Source organism: Nicotiana sylvestris, chromosome 10, assembly GCF_000393655.2.
Source record: "Nicotiana sylvestris chromosome 10, ASM39365v2, whole genome shotgun sequence".
NCBI classification, from domain to species: Eukaryota; Viridiplantae; Streptophyta; class Magnoliopsida; order Solanales; family Solanaceae; genus Nicotiana; species Nicotiana sylvestris.
In genome coordinates, this window is record NC_091066.1 from 7,847,720 (window position 1) to 7,861,169 (window position 13,450).

The following is a 13,450-nucleotide window of genomic DNA, read 5'->3' on the forward strand; positions in this document are numbered from 1 at the left end:
TTATCTTTCTAAATTCATTCCTCTATCTGCTGAAGAATTGTGTCTATGTTGGCGGATTAGTCGAGTGTGCCAGTACAGCCTACCAATTCCAAGCCCTGAGGATGATTATAATCCAAATCCATCCAGCATAGGTGGCTAAAGTTGTCCGCTTATGCTAGACTTAGATTAGTTAAATGAGTTGTAGTGTCTTAAACAACAGGATTAATTGTGTCATCCCCTCCACAAAGACCAGTTTAATGATTGAGCAAACTCAGCTATCTTTACGACTCTGGAGTAGAAGTCAAGTGATTTTTGTCTGGTAATTGCAGTCAAGATCTTGGATTATCCTACTCTCTTTGAATTAAATAAAGCAGTAATTCAGAGACAGAGGGTTTAATCTCTTACTGTGAACATCCAAAATGATGGTATCTTACTTTACCAGCTCCACCTTTCTAGAATAGCAACCCCTTTCTTAACAAACCTTTGTTGTTTAAATCATTTTCTTGCTCTTGTATCCATATAGTTTGACAAATCATAGATGTGAAAGCCGATAAGAAATGTTATTTGTTACTCCCTCTGTTTCAATTTATGTACTTATTTCTTTTTAGTCCGTACGAAAAAGAATAACCTCTTTCCATATTTAGAAACAACTTATGTACCTCATTTTATACCACAAGTTAGAAAGTATTCTTTTTTTTCTTAAACTTTGTGCCCAATCAAATAAGTTCACGTACGGAAGTATTATAAACTAACATGGTAGTAGACAGGTTATGGCAAACAGCGATTGTGTGCGTGTGTAATTAGTCTTCTCAATGATAAGGTTCCAAAATTAGAGGTCCAATCTGGATAGTATAAATCATATCGTTATAAATACAATACAATACCAATGAGTACAAATATAATACACAAATTGACAGGACGGAATCCGGTTTTTTTTTTTAATAAAAAAATTATAGACAACCCTCAGTCTCAGGAAATCCTCAACAATCTCACCATGGAAGTTAAGCAATCAATCATACACGCCACTTTCAAATACGGGGAAAATTTTGGAGAAGTCTTATTTTTTTGTCATGTTACAAATGAAATCCTGTCATGATATACCAAAACAGTGCAAATTATCAGTAGAGAATCCAAAACAAGCGAAGTGACAATATGCTCCCTATATTTCTGGAGCAGGTGCAGGAGGAGCCTTCAACAGTGGTTGGAGAGCTTTGACAACAATACTCATATTCGGACGGAACTCAGACTCGTATTGCACGCACAGCGCTGCCACAGCTGCCATCTGAATGAGCCGGAAAATAAGAAAAAGAACATCAACAATCAGAAATTGTAAGGAACTTTTGCAGCACCTTTTTCCAATCAAGACTAGTTAATCACAGTTTTTTCCCTCTTTTTGGTTGTGTTGGGGGCCTTCTTTTTTTTTTGTGTGTGTGTGGGTGGGTGGGGGGGGGGGAGCAGATATTGGAGAAAGGGAGAAGAAGAGACCTTAGCCACTGCTTTCTGAGGATATCCTTTCAGCTTTGGATCGACACATTGCTGGACTTTATCTTCGCTCAGTCTCGGGGTAGCCTACAAATTTAAAGAAGCAATTATACATCAAGGATAGGATCTAAACATATAGCAGAGAAGAGCACATAAGGAATAAAAATGCACGAAAAAAATGTGAAGCTATGCTCACCCAAGTAACAAGGCTCTGCTGTCCTCGAGGCATTGTATGGTCTACGGGTTTTCTTCCGGTCAAAAGTTCAAGCAAGACCACCCCAAAGCTATACACATCACTCTTCTGTGTCAGTTGTCCAGTCATAGCGTATCTGTAATTATTTTTACGATACTTGGGTTAGATAATACTCCTGAAACAAAACAACTTTTTTGGAGCATTTTACACCAATAAAGGAGCAAAGCAGGTGACGGAGATGCCAACGGGTTAAACAACCGGCAGAGAAACAACTCCAGCAAATATCTCACAACTTTGTTATCTAACTTTGTAGAAAGACCTTAATTATCAACTAGAATCACTCAGAGAGAACAAAACTACCTTCACTCAAAAGCTTAAACATTTGGTTATTCGCGAGAAGACAAAACCTTGAGTAGAAAACTGGTTCTATAATTTATACCAATAAATGAAAATATGTAAAGGAGCAAATCAGCAAACTATCTTTGTACATTTTATAACAAGAGATCCTACCATTCCATCCCATATACAAAAGTGGTTAGTTGTTTTTGCCGTCTAAACATATCCAAATGCTAAATGTTACTATAGGTATGGTGGGGAAGAAAAGATGCCATAATTCATGAAAATGAAATTCACCAGTACAAGTAGTTTATATTTGGAAAACTTCGAAATATCAGCTACACTGTTGTCTTCACCAGCTCCTTTCCCATAACAAGCTAACTTAGTGGCAAATTATCTCTTGATAGACGTAAAAATATAACATCCACAATAAAAAAGGGAAACCAACACAAAAGCAAAGATGAGCTTTCGGATTTCCAAGAAAGCCTCTTCGCCTTTTACACCTTAATATTCAAAACTTAATTTTAAAGTATCTTTGGCCTTTTTGAGTTGTATTTAGCTTTTTACCCCAGAAGCGAAGAAGCACCTTACTTATTTAAATCTTTCCTTAGCCCCAGTAGACTCTTTTGTCACATAAAGTGAAGAAACCCGGAAAATCTGCTGCATTACCATTTTCCTATGCCTGTTGAGGCGTGGTATATGCGTCATTTAGCAACTACAAATATTATTTCAGTGGCTAAAACTTACTTTTTCTTACTGATGCTTTGTCTCATCGGGCCCTTATTCTAGAAAACTTTCAACAGCATTAAATCTCATCAATAATTTCTACCAAATATGCTTTAAGATCAGTTAGATGCATCAGAGACTCAATGTTACTATATAGTCATTTACATAACCTATTGCCAACTTTTACCGCAGATCACACCCATTCCTAGTAGCTTCAATTTCCCCACTTTTACACTTAAGTTGTATATTCCTAGTTCAAAATGTATCATACCAAAGAGGAAGTTATTCAAGTGGCTAGATAGAAAACAAGATTCAGCAATATGTTACCAGAAGCGAGGAGTTCAGAAAAACTCAAAAGCGCAAAACATGTGTACAACATTTAAAGAAGAAACAGAGTACCAATAGAACAAATATAAAAGGTTAGTCAGAAGAGAAAGGTGGGAGACATTACTCCGGTGCATGATAGCCAAATGTTCCTAAAACTCGAGTAGAATGAAGGCGAGCAGCCATATCAGGAGCCTGATTTGACAGGTTAAAATCTGCAATCTTTGCTTTGTAGTCTTCGAAGAGGAGTACATTGCTTGATCTTATATCCCTGTGTATTATTGAAGGTTGGACCTTCTCATGCAAATACTCGAGTCCCCTTGCGGCATCAACAGCAATCTTTACCCGCTGCATCCAATCAAGTGTTGGCCCCGGCTGCGCCCCTTGTACTCCTTTCCTTCCTGTAAGCAAGAACATACAAAATACAGAGAGAATATATTATCCATCAAGCTAATAAATTCTCTTGCATTCAAATTTCAAAGACATGAAGTTTTTTTCATACCGTGCAAAATATCATGCAAGGACCCCATCGTTGCAAATTCATACGCTAATACACGAATATTTCCTTCAACACAGTAACCAAGCAACTCAACAAGATTGTCATGCTTCAATCTTGAAACTCTAGCAAGCTTACGGTGAAAAGAGGAAACAGATATCAGAGGGATTTACATGTATTACAGCCAAAAAGAATTACATAAAGAAAATACACTTTTACCTGAGTCAAGAAGTCAACATTAGTCTCAGGCTCGGATGAAACATCAAGCTTTTTCACGGCAACAGCTTTTTCATTGCTTAGATTAGCATAGTATACTCTCCCGTAAGAACCTTCACCAATTAATGCTTTTGATCCAAAATTGTCAGTTTCCTCTTTCAGTTCATCCAAAGACAATGCTGGGACCTCTATAGTTGGTATTGCTTTTTCTGCTTCAGCCTTGGCAGGAGCTGGTACTCTTGACCCGTTCTGATATCCTGGTACCAGATACCAAAGGAAACTAATTAAAACCAAAACTATCTCGCCAATCGGAAAATTGAGACTTGTCTAAGAAGCACTAGAAATTTAGCACAGCCAAACATGCCATAAATAATAGTCCTAAAACGATCCAGACAAATAGATTCAATGTGGCATGAACATATATGTACTCAACTGAAGGAAGATATGCCATACTTCTTTTCTTTTTGAGTGTTCTAAAAGAAATATTGTTGTTGTTAATCACAAGTTTCTTCTGGGACTATGTGTCACCCATAAACTACAACAACAACAACAACCCAGTATAATCCCACTTAATGGGGTCTGGGGAGGGTAGTGTGTACGCAGACCTTACCCCTACCCTGAGGTAGAGAGGTTGTTTCCAAATAGACCCTCGGCATCCTTCCCTCCAAGAACTTCCCACCTTGCTTTTGGGTAGACTCGAACTCACAACCTCTTGGTTGGAAGTGGAACAGTTGGGAAATAGAACAGTTGGGAAATGTTCTTTGTAAGGATGCATTCACTTTTGACATGATATTTCCTTAGCAAACAAGCACATGGGAACCGTCCGAAATACTTTCCAAGGATATCAAGAAAGTATTTTATAACCAAAAAGAATCCAAAATAGACGCGCACATAGAGTCAAATTTCATATTTGAAGTTGACACTAGGTCCTTTAGATTTTTCTTTTTTAAAATTAAATCTGTTAGGAAAGCGATGAAATCTTCCTTCTGCATTGCGAGCGTATCCCCTCTGACTTCCTCGGAGACAGGGATTAACAAAACAAATCAAGAGGCCTACCACTGATATTCATTATAAACAATTCTCAAGCAAATGTTTCTGATACCACAATTTGGAATATCAATAAAATAAATAAACAAGGTTACTTAGGACAAATTACAAAAGTTGGATCAAAGCTGATCTGATCAAATTTTTAATCTTGCTAGGAAACATCAGGATTTAGCTGTAATCAGAATCTTCGGCTACTCCTTTTTCATTAAAATTTTGAGTAGATCTTAATTTCAGCATATCTTAGTGTAGCCAGTCTGGTATCATTTCAAGATTTTGTATTGTAGTCTGGGACAAAACTTATGAATATTGAAAGCGGCAGTTAAGTAATTTAATGAAGCAATAATCTACAGTTCCTTTTTTTTTGGACAAAGGTAACAGTTATGTATTATAATAAAAGAAACCCAGCACAAAGGCTGTGCTGGTAACCATTTACAGATTCCAAAAGAAGCAAAAACCTATCCTTGTTCTTCTTACAATACCCTTTACGCTAGCATAGTTGGATTTGAATTTAAGAGGATCCTCATTAACTCCACTCACTCAAATTGAATGCAAACAAAAATTCTGGAAGCCGAACTAAGATTGATTTCAACCCTTTTATATAATAGGCAAACGTAATGCCTCAGAAAAGATTTGTAAGACAATATTACACATACATATATATAAAGGGAGCACAATCAGATATCACCATGAGAAGTTCAATTTCTTCTTAAAATTTCCAAAGTATCCTAAATTTGTACTCTAGTGTGTGACAGGGAATCGGGGATGCAATGACAAAATGATCACATCAATCAGCTAAATCAAATGGCACCGACGAGGCAAAGACTCATCTTCAGACAACAAAGGAGAAAAGCAATTTGGTTTTTCCAATAAAGATAGCTTAAGCACAAAATGCAATAATGTACCATCAGCATGAGTTGCAGGGTTTTTAAGGTGCTCAGTTTCATTTGATGGGTAGGATTCCTCTACTTGACAGGTGCAGCACAGCCACCTTCTCATCCTCACTCTCTTTCTCAAATAAAGATCGTCTTCAGCCCTTCTGTTTTCCAACCGTGAAAAGTGACCAGGAGGAGGAGCATGTGCCTGTTCAGTAACTCAAATGTAAGAATGAACATACTTCATTATACACATACTACCACTTTATTTCCCAAATAATTTGATTGAAATGGCATACAACTCTCTCCTTGTTCGGAGGGTAATTTACAAGGTACTTGCAATATTTTTGAAATCTAAATTATATTAGACAGATGAACCCGTCAATAACATAATCTGCTGGATGCCTCTAAGAATGCATCCCTCAGATTCCAGAACGGCAGAACCAAAAATCAATTTCAACAGAAATAAAGCACGAGGAGCTCCATTGATATTTCAAAAAGCAAAAAAAGGGAAAATGTCTAGGCTTGCCAACAAAGAATACCTTAAAAAGCTCCTATTCGGAAAAAGGAAAACAGGGTAAAAGCAGAGAAACCAGAAATACTACCTCTCTCCACCAAAACACTATGAAATTAATAGCAAAAGATACAGAATTTAATATCAAAAGATACAAGATATCAATGCAAGACTACTATATACGTCACAATTTAATGATTCCAATTTAATTTTCTTCTAAGGAATCCCCTTAAATGTTACATTCCTCCACATTGGGCAAAAATGAAACAAAATTTAAACCTAGACAAAACCATCATTAAATCAAAGCACTAAAAATAGAATCTTGAAGTTAATTCCATTTCCATCAAACCAAACATACAATTCACATTTCAAGGCAAACTCACACATAGCCAGAGATCAACCACACAATCAATCAACAACACCTCGATCCCAATACAAAATAAAATCCCTCTTTTATAGCATGAAGCTTTATTAAATTAGATAAACAGATATTTTCAAGAAACCCAAAAAGGGAATTTATATAATCTTACCACTAGCCCTTGCCTGTGAAAATTATCATCCATAGCAATCAAATTAAACAAATATTACAATCCACAATACAAAATGAACAAAAAGAATCAAATCTTGAAAATTTCTCAGACAAGGGTTAGATCCAGAGGGTCCAAAAATGAATTGGGAAAGTTGAAAATGAGAGAAAAAATAAAAATGAAATTTAGTCAAATTCAAATTGATCCCCCAAAAAATAAAAATGAAACCCTGAGAATTGAAAAGAGGGCAAAAGGGTGAGGTACAAAACAACTCATTAGGAATAATTATAGCCATACAAACCAACCGAAATTAAAGGACTTATTTTTATTTATTCCATTTACCTGATAAATAAATAACGAAAATTTCTTCGGCTTCTTTCTTCTTCTTGGGTAATGAGGAAATAAAGTGAAGATACAGTTAAGCAGACAGGTAATGACAGAGAACAATGTGTGTGTGTGTGTGAGAGAGAGAGAAGGTTATGATTTGTTTTAGTCTGTTGTTTGTTTTGTTACGTTGAGAATGAGGATAGAGGAAAGGGAGCTCCAGGGGGCCGAGGGTTATGATTGAGAATATAGGAAATATTGGGAGAAATTCAAAAATAACCATATTTACAATTGGTCGTTCAAAAATAAACCAGTTTTAAAAGTAATCGAAATTTAGCCACTTTTTATATAAAGATAAATCTGAGCGAAAACACTATTCAAACCCGGAAAAGACGGCAGTATATTATACTGGAGTTCCAGAATAAGTATGTCGGAATATGATGGAGTTCCAGCATAAGTACATTAGAACTCCAGCATAATATACTGGAGTTTCAGCAAGTATAATTGTCCAGTATAATATACTGGAGTTTGGAGCATCGGTGCTCCAGTCTCTAGTATATTATACTAGAGTTCGCAAAGTATACCGGTCCAGCATAATATGCTGGAGTTCATACACAGGTGCACCGAACTCCAGTATATTATGCTGGACCGGTCTCTGTTGCAGCAAAATGTTGGTATTTTTCATTGACTTCGTAAACGTTGGCTATTTTTGAATGACCAATCCGAAAACTGACTATACCGTGCTATTTTTACGAAATATTTTTGTATATTTAGCTGTCAGTGAAAGTTATTTTATTATTCTCTCTCTTTTATTTATTTATTTATTTATTTATTCATTTATGACGGTAGTGTCGGGTCAACTTATGGGCCAATACTTATTTCTTGAAAAAAAGATACTATATATCCGATGTAAAAATAATAATCGAATATATATACATATATATATATCGTTGGAATTGAGGATTAGTTATTATTGTTGGGGTAGTGGTGGCGTCGAGCGTGCAGGTCCACTATTTTATTAGATATCTATTTCTTATAACATAAACTACCTATTATGATATAGTTTATCGATTTCATGTCTCTTAGTTTGACTAGATAAATTTTAAGAATATAAAGACACAATATTTTTACATTTTATGTCAATATATAGCTGTCGTTGAAGGTGCTTCTTAGATAATTTTTTTCTATTAAAATATACGTCCATGATTTTTATGTGTTTTATTAATTTGACAAGACACAAAGTTTAGGAATATTAAAAAATTGCGTGGTCTTAAATCAAAAATACATTCTTTTTAATACGTCTAAGCCTTAGTGGACATAATTACCACGCACGTGTACTGATAAAATATAGTGCACGCTTGAACAAGACTATCATACCATAAGTCATAAGATATGAATAATTGTGTGGTATTCTTTTTTTCAAAAGAAAAAAAAAGACACATAATTGAAACATAGGATAGTAGTAGTTAATAAGGAAAAATGACTTATAGCCTGTTTGGCCAAGCTTCTTCAAAGCCAGAAGTATTTTTTTTTTAAAGTTGAGGTGTTTGGCCAAGCTTTTAGAGGAAAAAAGTGCTTTTGAGTGGAAGCAGAAACAGTTTTGGAGAAACAAAAAAAGTAGCTTCTCCCCAGAAGCACTTTTTTGAAAAGCAATTTTGAAAAAAATACACTTACAAACAATTTTTAAAAGCATGGCCAAATACTAATTGCTGCTCAGAAATACTTTTCAAATTAATTAGCCAAACACAAACTACTTCTCACCAAAATACTTTTGAAGAAAAAAAAACACTTCTTAAAATAAGCTGATTTTTAAAGCTAGGCCAAACAAGCTATTAATTTGGCAAATTGCGATTCAAACTCGTGACATTATTTACTTTGAACAAGTCTCTAGGGTGATAATCTCATTGTTCATGACATAGAATGACCAAAAATTTTAACACAGTCCTATGCATAAATAATAACAATATAAAAATGAAATGTCCGAGAAAAATAGGTGAAATAATCAAAGAAAAATTAAAGATAGTAAGTATAGTATAAAAATGTGTGTACAAGTTGATCCCAACACAGTTATTACTAAAGTGGCATAAACAACTTAACCAGGTTTGAATCCCTGGATATGGAATCGCCTTTGTTAGGGAGCGTTTTACCCTCCAATTTGAGACTTCCCAGCGCGAATCCGAATTTAATCAGGCCCCAGTGTGAATACCGAATACCGAGTGAGAAACCACCAAAAAAAGTGGCATAAACAATTAAAACTCAGAGAGTGGAAGAAATGTCTTGACAACCTTTTTGAATGTCTTAACTTGGTAAAAGAAAAGGACAGTGAGTGGATAAAATGTCTTGACAATACTTTTAGAATTGTCTTAACTTGGTAAAAGAAAGGGACAGTTGTATGTTATTGTCAACAACTTCCTTCCTCTCTAATAAACCTTCTCTTTTTCCTCATCTTCTTTTCCTTTGTTGTTTGCATATTCATTTTAACAGTTCAAAAGATAATAGAGTAAGTTTTCACATTGCATATTATATATCAAGACTGTTAAAAGTACACTGCACAAACAACAACAACAACAATTCAGTATAATCCCGCAAGTAGGATCTGGGGAGGGTAGTGTGTATGCAGACCTTATCCCTATCCTGATGGGGTAGAGAGGTTGTTTCCGATAGACCCTCAACCCGAACACTGCACAAACTACATGATCAAAATTCACTTCAATAAGACACAACAAGAAAGCGCGACATCCTTAATCCTTATATACGACTCCCAAACACATAGTTTACACCGGGAGCAGGACAAGCCGATCTTGCTCCACTTATTGGATTATGCTTCTTTTGCGAAAAACGTTGAGGATAAAGCAGCAAATGCAGACTGTCGAAAATCCAAGTTAAGTCTCAAGAAGAAGCAGTTGAGGTGGAGGATGGATTGAAAGGTTTTTGTTCCGCGCAGGTGAGTATATCATGAGGCCCTGCTTCCTCCCGACCAACGCCCATCAAATCGAGGTAATAAAGGTAGTGGGATATGATGTTGTTCATGGAGTCGACATCACCTTGGTTACAGACATTGTCACCGTATAGGATGTTCATTGTGGTGCCAAAACCGGGAACTCGTTTAGACAAAGTATCGTTCTTTGTAGGCTTCCAATTGCCAACAAAGGCATCGTGTGCTGACGGCTGACCCTTTTTAACTGGATTCATCCACTGCCAAATCGCAGCTTGGAATGCCAAGGTCGCGTTTTGTTCAATGTACTCGGGATGATTCAACAGATCTACCTTCAGTGCTTCACCTATAGTTCCGTAGTTGTAGTTCCTAGGTAGAAGTACCCAAGGAAAAACATATCATTAGTGCTTGTATATGCTAGACGAATGAAATAAATTCCTAATCAAATAAAGAAACAGGCATCAGCTCGAGCAGATACTGTGACAAGGACCAGATGAGCTAAATGGCTTTTTCTTTCTCCTGTAACTAAGTTCTATATTGGTAGATCAGCTAAAGTTGATGTGAAATCGCACACAAGAACAACACCATAACAGAGAAGAGAACCCAATGAGATTGAGTGGTGTGTTGATACCAAAGAAGAAATAATAGGTAATCTAAATTGGTAATGCAACGTTTACCAGTATATAGGCAGGGCACCACGGCCATAATATTGGACCCCAGGAGAGCATGGGTAGGTTAACTTGAAGAAGTCATCACAGTAATCTTGGCTAGGACTCATTTCCTTGTTATAGCACAGCCCCCAAGCGAATGGTCCGCCAGTGGCGACTCCATAACCACCTGTTTACATAAAGTCCGTAAATTGGCAGAAAGAGAAGAGAGTTCAATACAAGGGCAAGCACCGCTGAATAAACTAGAGGGTTATTAAAACTTAATATACTGTTATTGAACCCACTAGAAGTAACATATGGTGATACAACCGAAAAAACATCGAACAGACTCCTGAAAACAACTTAAGCAATCATGATCATGACAAGAAGTAAATTCAAAGATCATAATTCTCAAGAAAAAAAAAATTCAAATATCATCTGCTTCGAGGTAAATATAACTCTACCAACTAACTAACCTTATCACTTTTTTGTCTGAACTGGTAAAGTACTAACGAACCATATCACTTGCACTTCTCGACAATTGCTATTACACACACGTCCAAACACACAGAGAGATACAGATCAAGCAACAAGCTAAATGATTTTTTGGCGGAGACAATCTTAAGTGACTGTCTCGAATTGAACATAGACTAGTCAGATTATCAAAACAGAAAGCTAATCTGTTGGAACAGCAAAAGAATTGGTGCCCCATTTTTGGATCTCATAGTGTGGACTAGGCAAACTAAATTGCTCAGACATCTGTAGAATTAGCTCAACAGAAGTTAATTACACCAGATTCTCAAGGCCCTAATCAGTAATCACATTGCTCGAGACTCAAGACACAAGCTAGCCTCAAACAAGATGGTTTCAATCGGTGATTTTCCACAAGCAATTGTTCTTTTCTAAGTACTGTTACGTTCGATCAAATAAAGTTTTAATCATGACCCATATACATCTAAATCCTTATAAGATAAAAACTTGCCATGACCTTCTCTTATTTTCAAAAATATTCTCAACTCCTTGAGTTTCATTAGTTAACCTTCTTAATATTACTTTCAAATCTGAAGGGAATCAAATATCTCCACATTTTAAGCATTTCTTCATTCATCTTTTAAGCATTTTCTGAGCATCAAAAGCATAAAAAAGGGCATCAAAGAAAGAAAAAAAAGAGAAAAACATAGACCTATAAAATACGATTGAAATGAATGAATAACAGGCAAACAATCAACAATGACCCCCAATCTAGTCGGGGCCAGATATATGAATCTACGCCCCTTCCACTCAATCTACAACACGTTTCAGCATAACACTCAATAATTTGTCTTTAAAAAGAAACTAGGAGTTCTATAAAATTAGAAGTTCTCTAAATCTGACATTTATCCATGCATTGACATATTTTGAGCTCATCACTGATGGGTGTGGTGGGATGATAAACTTTTCATCACCCTTAACCAAAGGTCTCCAGTTCGAGCTTAATGAATTTATTCACATATACCTACTTTCTTAGGAATGAAATTCTATCGGATCGGGAGCAATAGAAAACCCCGTCACGTGATTTCTCTGGCACGAATCCTAATTACCCTGGCCAGTGAGAACTAGATGCTTCAACAACAACCACGGCTCAGTCCCCAACAAATTGGGTTCGGCTATATAAAATTCTCGCTTACCACGTTACTCCATTTAACCTCATCTCAGGTCAATATTATGCAACACACACACACACACACACACACACACACACATTGAGAACTAGATGCTCGAGAGAAAAAGAAAGAAGATATACTTTGAGCTTAATTAAAAGAAAAAGAAGAAGAGAACTTACAAGAAGTTTTGCTACCAACATGGCCAAGAAAAGCAGCAATTTCTTTCATCTGCATTTGCTTACCACCAGTAGTACCAAATCCAAGAGGCTGATAAAGAGCTGAAGCAGTAATAAAAGATTTATAATCCCAAAATCCAACAGCATGAGCTACAGGTGAATTCCTCTTAGCAAACAAATTCTCAAATTGGTAAGTCTCAAAATAATCTGAAATTGTTAAATTACAACAAAATCTTGATAACTTATTACATTCCCAATCTTTAACACACATTTTTTTACCCTTTACTATTTTAACTATTGTTGGTGGTTTAGATGATTCATTTTCATCCCCTTTTGCAAATGCAGCAATTGATAGCATTATTAACATAAATCCTAAAACCTTCATTTTTAAAGCTACCATTTTTATGACTTAGGATAAGAAAATGGTGGGATTTTAAAGAGAATTGAAATGGGGAAATGTGTGAAGAGAAATTTAAGGGCAAGTTAATTGAATTTTGAGATGTGGGTGTGATTCAAAATTGAAACTTTTTGGGTATTTATACATTTTCTTGGGTTTTTGGTGAAGTTTTTCTTGCAAGGGAAGAGAAACCAGTGAAAGAAAAAGCTGTTAGATGGAGTATCTCTATCGGGAAAGAAGCAGTACTAACAACATCAATTCCAATTTCCAAGTATTTATTTTGCTTTATTTTAGATTGTTTTATTTTAATGTATTCAATAATATTTACACATTCTATTATTTTACCACTTTTTGTTGCAGTAATTACGATCCACACTTCAACCAAAAAATTTGTTCCAATACTGGAATTCAAAAATCCCGGTTAAGAATAAAAAAGTATTATCACTCCACTACAATCTTTGGTGGTACTAATAATTTTTTAACACAAAAATTTATAATAATTAATTATTGATAAACACTCTAAATATAGGCAAGAATATAGCGAAGTCTTAATCTATTAAAAAACATGGCTTGTATGAATATTTTGTTTCTCTATGTTCTATTTTCTCCATGAATT

General features: G+C 35.6%; 2 protein-coding genes across 3 annotated transcripts; both read right to left on the reverse strand.

Moving 5' to 3' along the window:
• Positions 1-808: 808 nt before the first annotated feature.
• Positions 809-7,253, reverse strand: LOC104219793 (PTI1-like tyrosine-protein kinase 3). 2 transcript variants are annotated; one of them, XM_009770534.2, is made up of 8 exons: positions 7,055-7,253; positions 5,702-5,879; positions 3,756-4,009; positions 3,543-3,669; positions 3,168-3,441; positions 1,658-1,790; positions 1,465-1,548; positions 809-1,261 (listed from the first exon to the last, which is right to left on the reverse strand). In XM_009770534.2, exons 2-8 carry the CDS (start codon positions 5,793-5,795, stop codon positions 1,139-1,141), a joined length of 1,089 nt encoding a protein of 362 aa, XP_009768836.1. In that variant the 5' UTR covers positions 5,796-5,879; positions 7,055-7,253; the 3' UTR covers positions 809-1,138. The 2 variants fall into 2 exon arrangements, with proteins under 2 accessions (XP_009768836.1, XP_009768835.1); XM_009770533.2 differs by lacking the exon at positions 7,055-7,253 and adding an exon at positions 6,716-6,941.
• Positions 7,254-9,532: 2,279 nt separating this feature from the next.
• LOC104219794 (chitinase-like protein 2) lies at positions 9,533-13,085 on the reverse strand. Its single transcript, XM_009770535.2, has 3 exons — positions 12,441-13,085; positions 10,649-10,808; positions 9,533-10,340 (listed from the first exon to the last, which is right to left on the reverse strand). Exons 1-3 carry the CDS (start codon positions 12,835-12,837, stop codon positions 9,926-9,928), a joined length of 972 nt encoding a protein of 323 aa, XP_009768837.1. The 5' UTR covers positions 12,838-13,085; the 3' UTR covers positions 9,533-9,925.
• Positions 13,086-13,450: the final 365 nt, after the last annotated feature.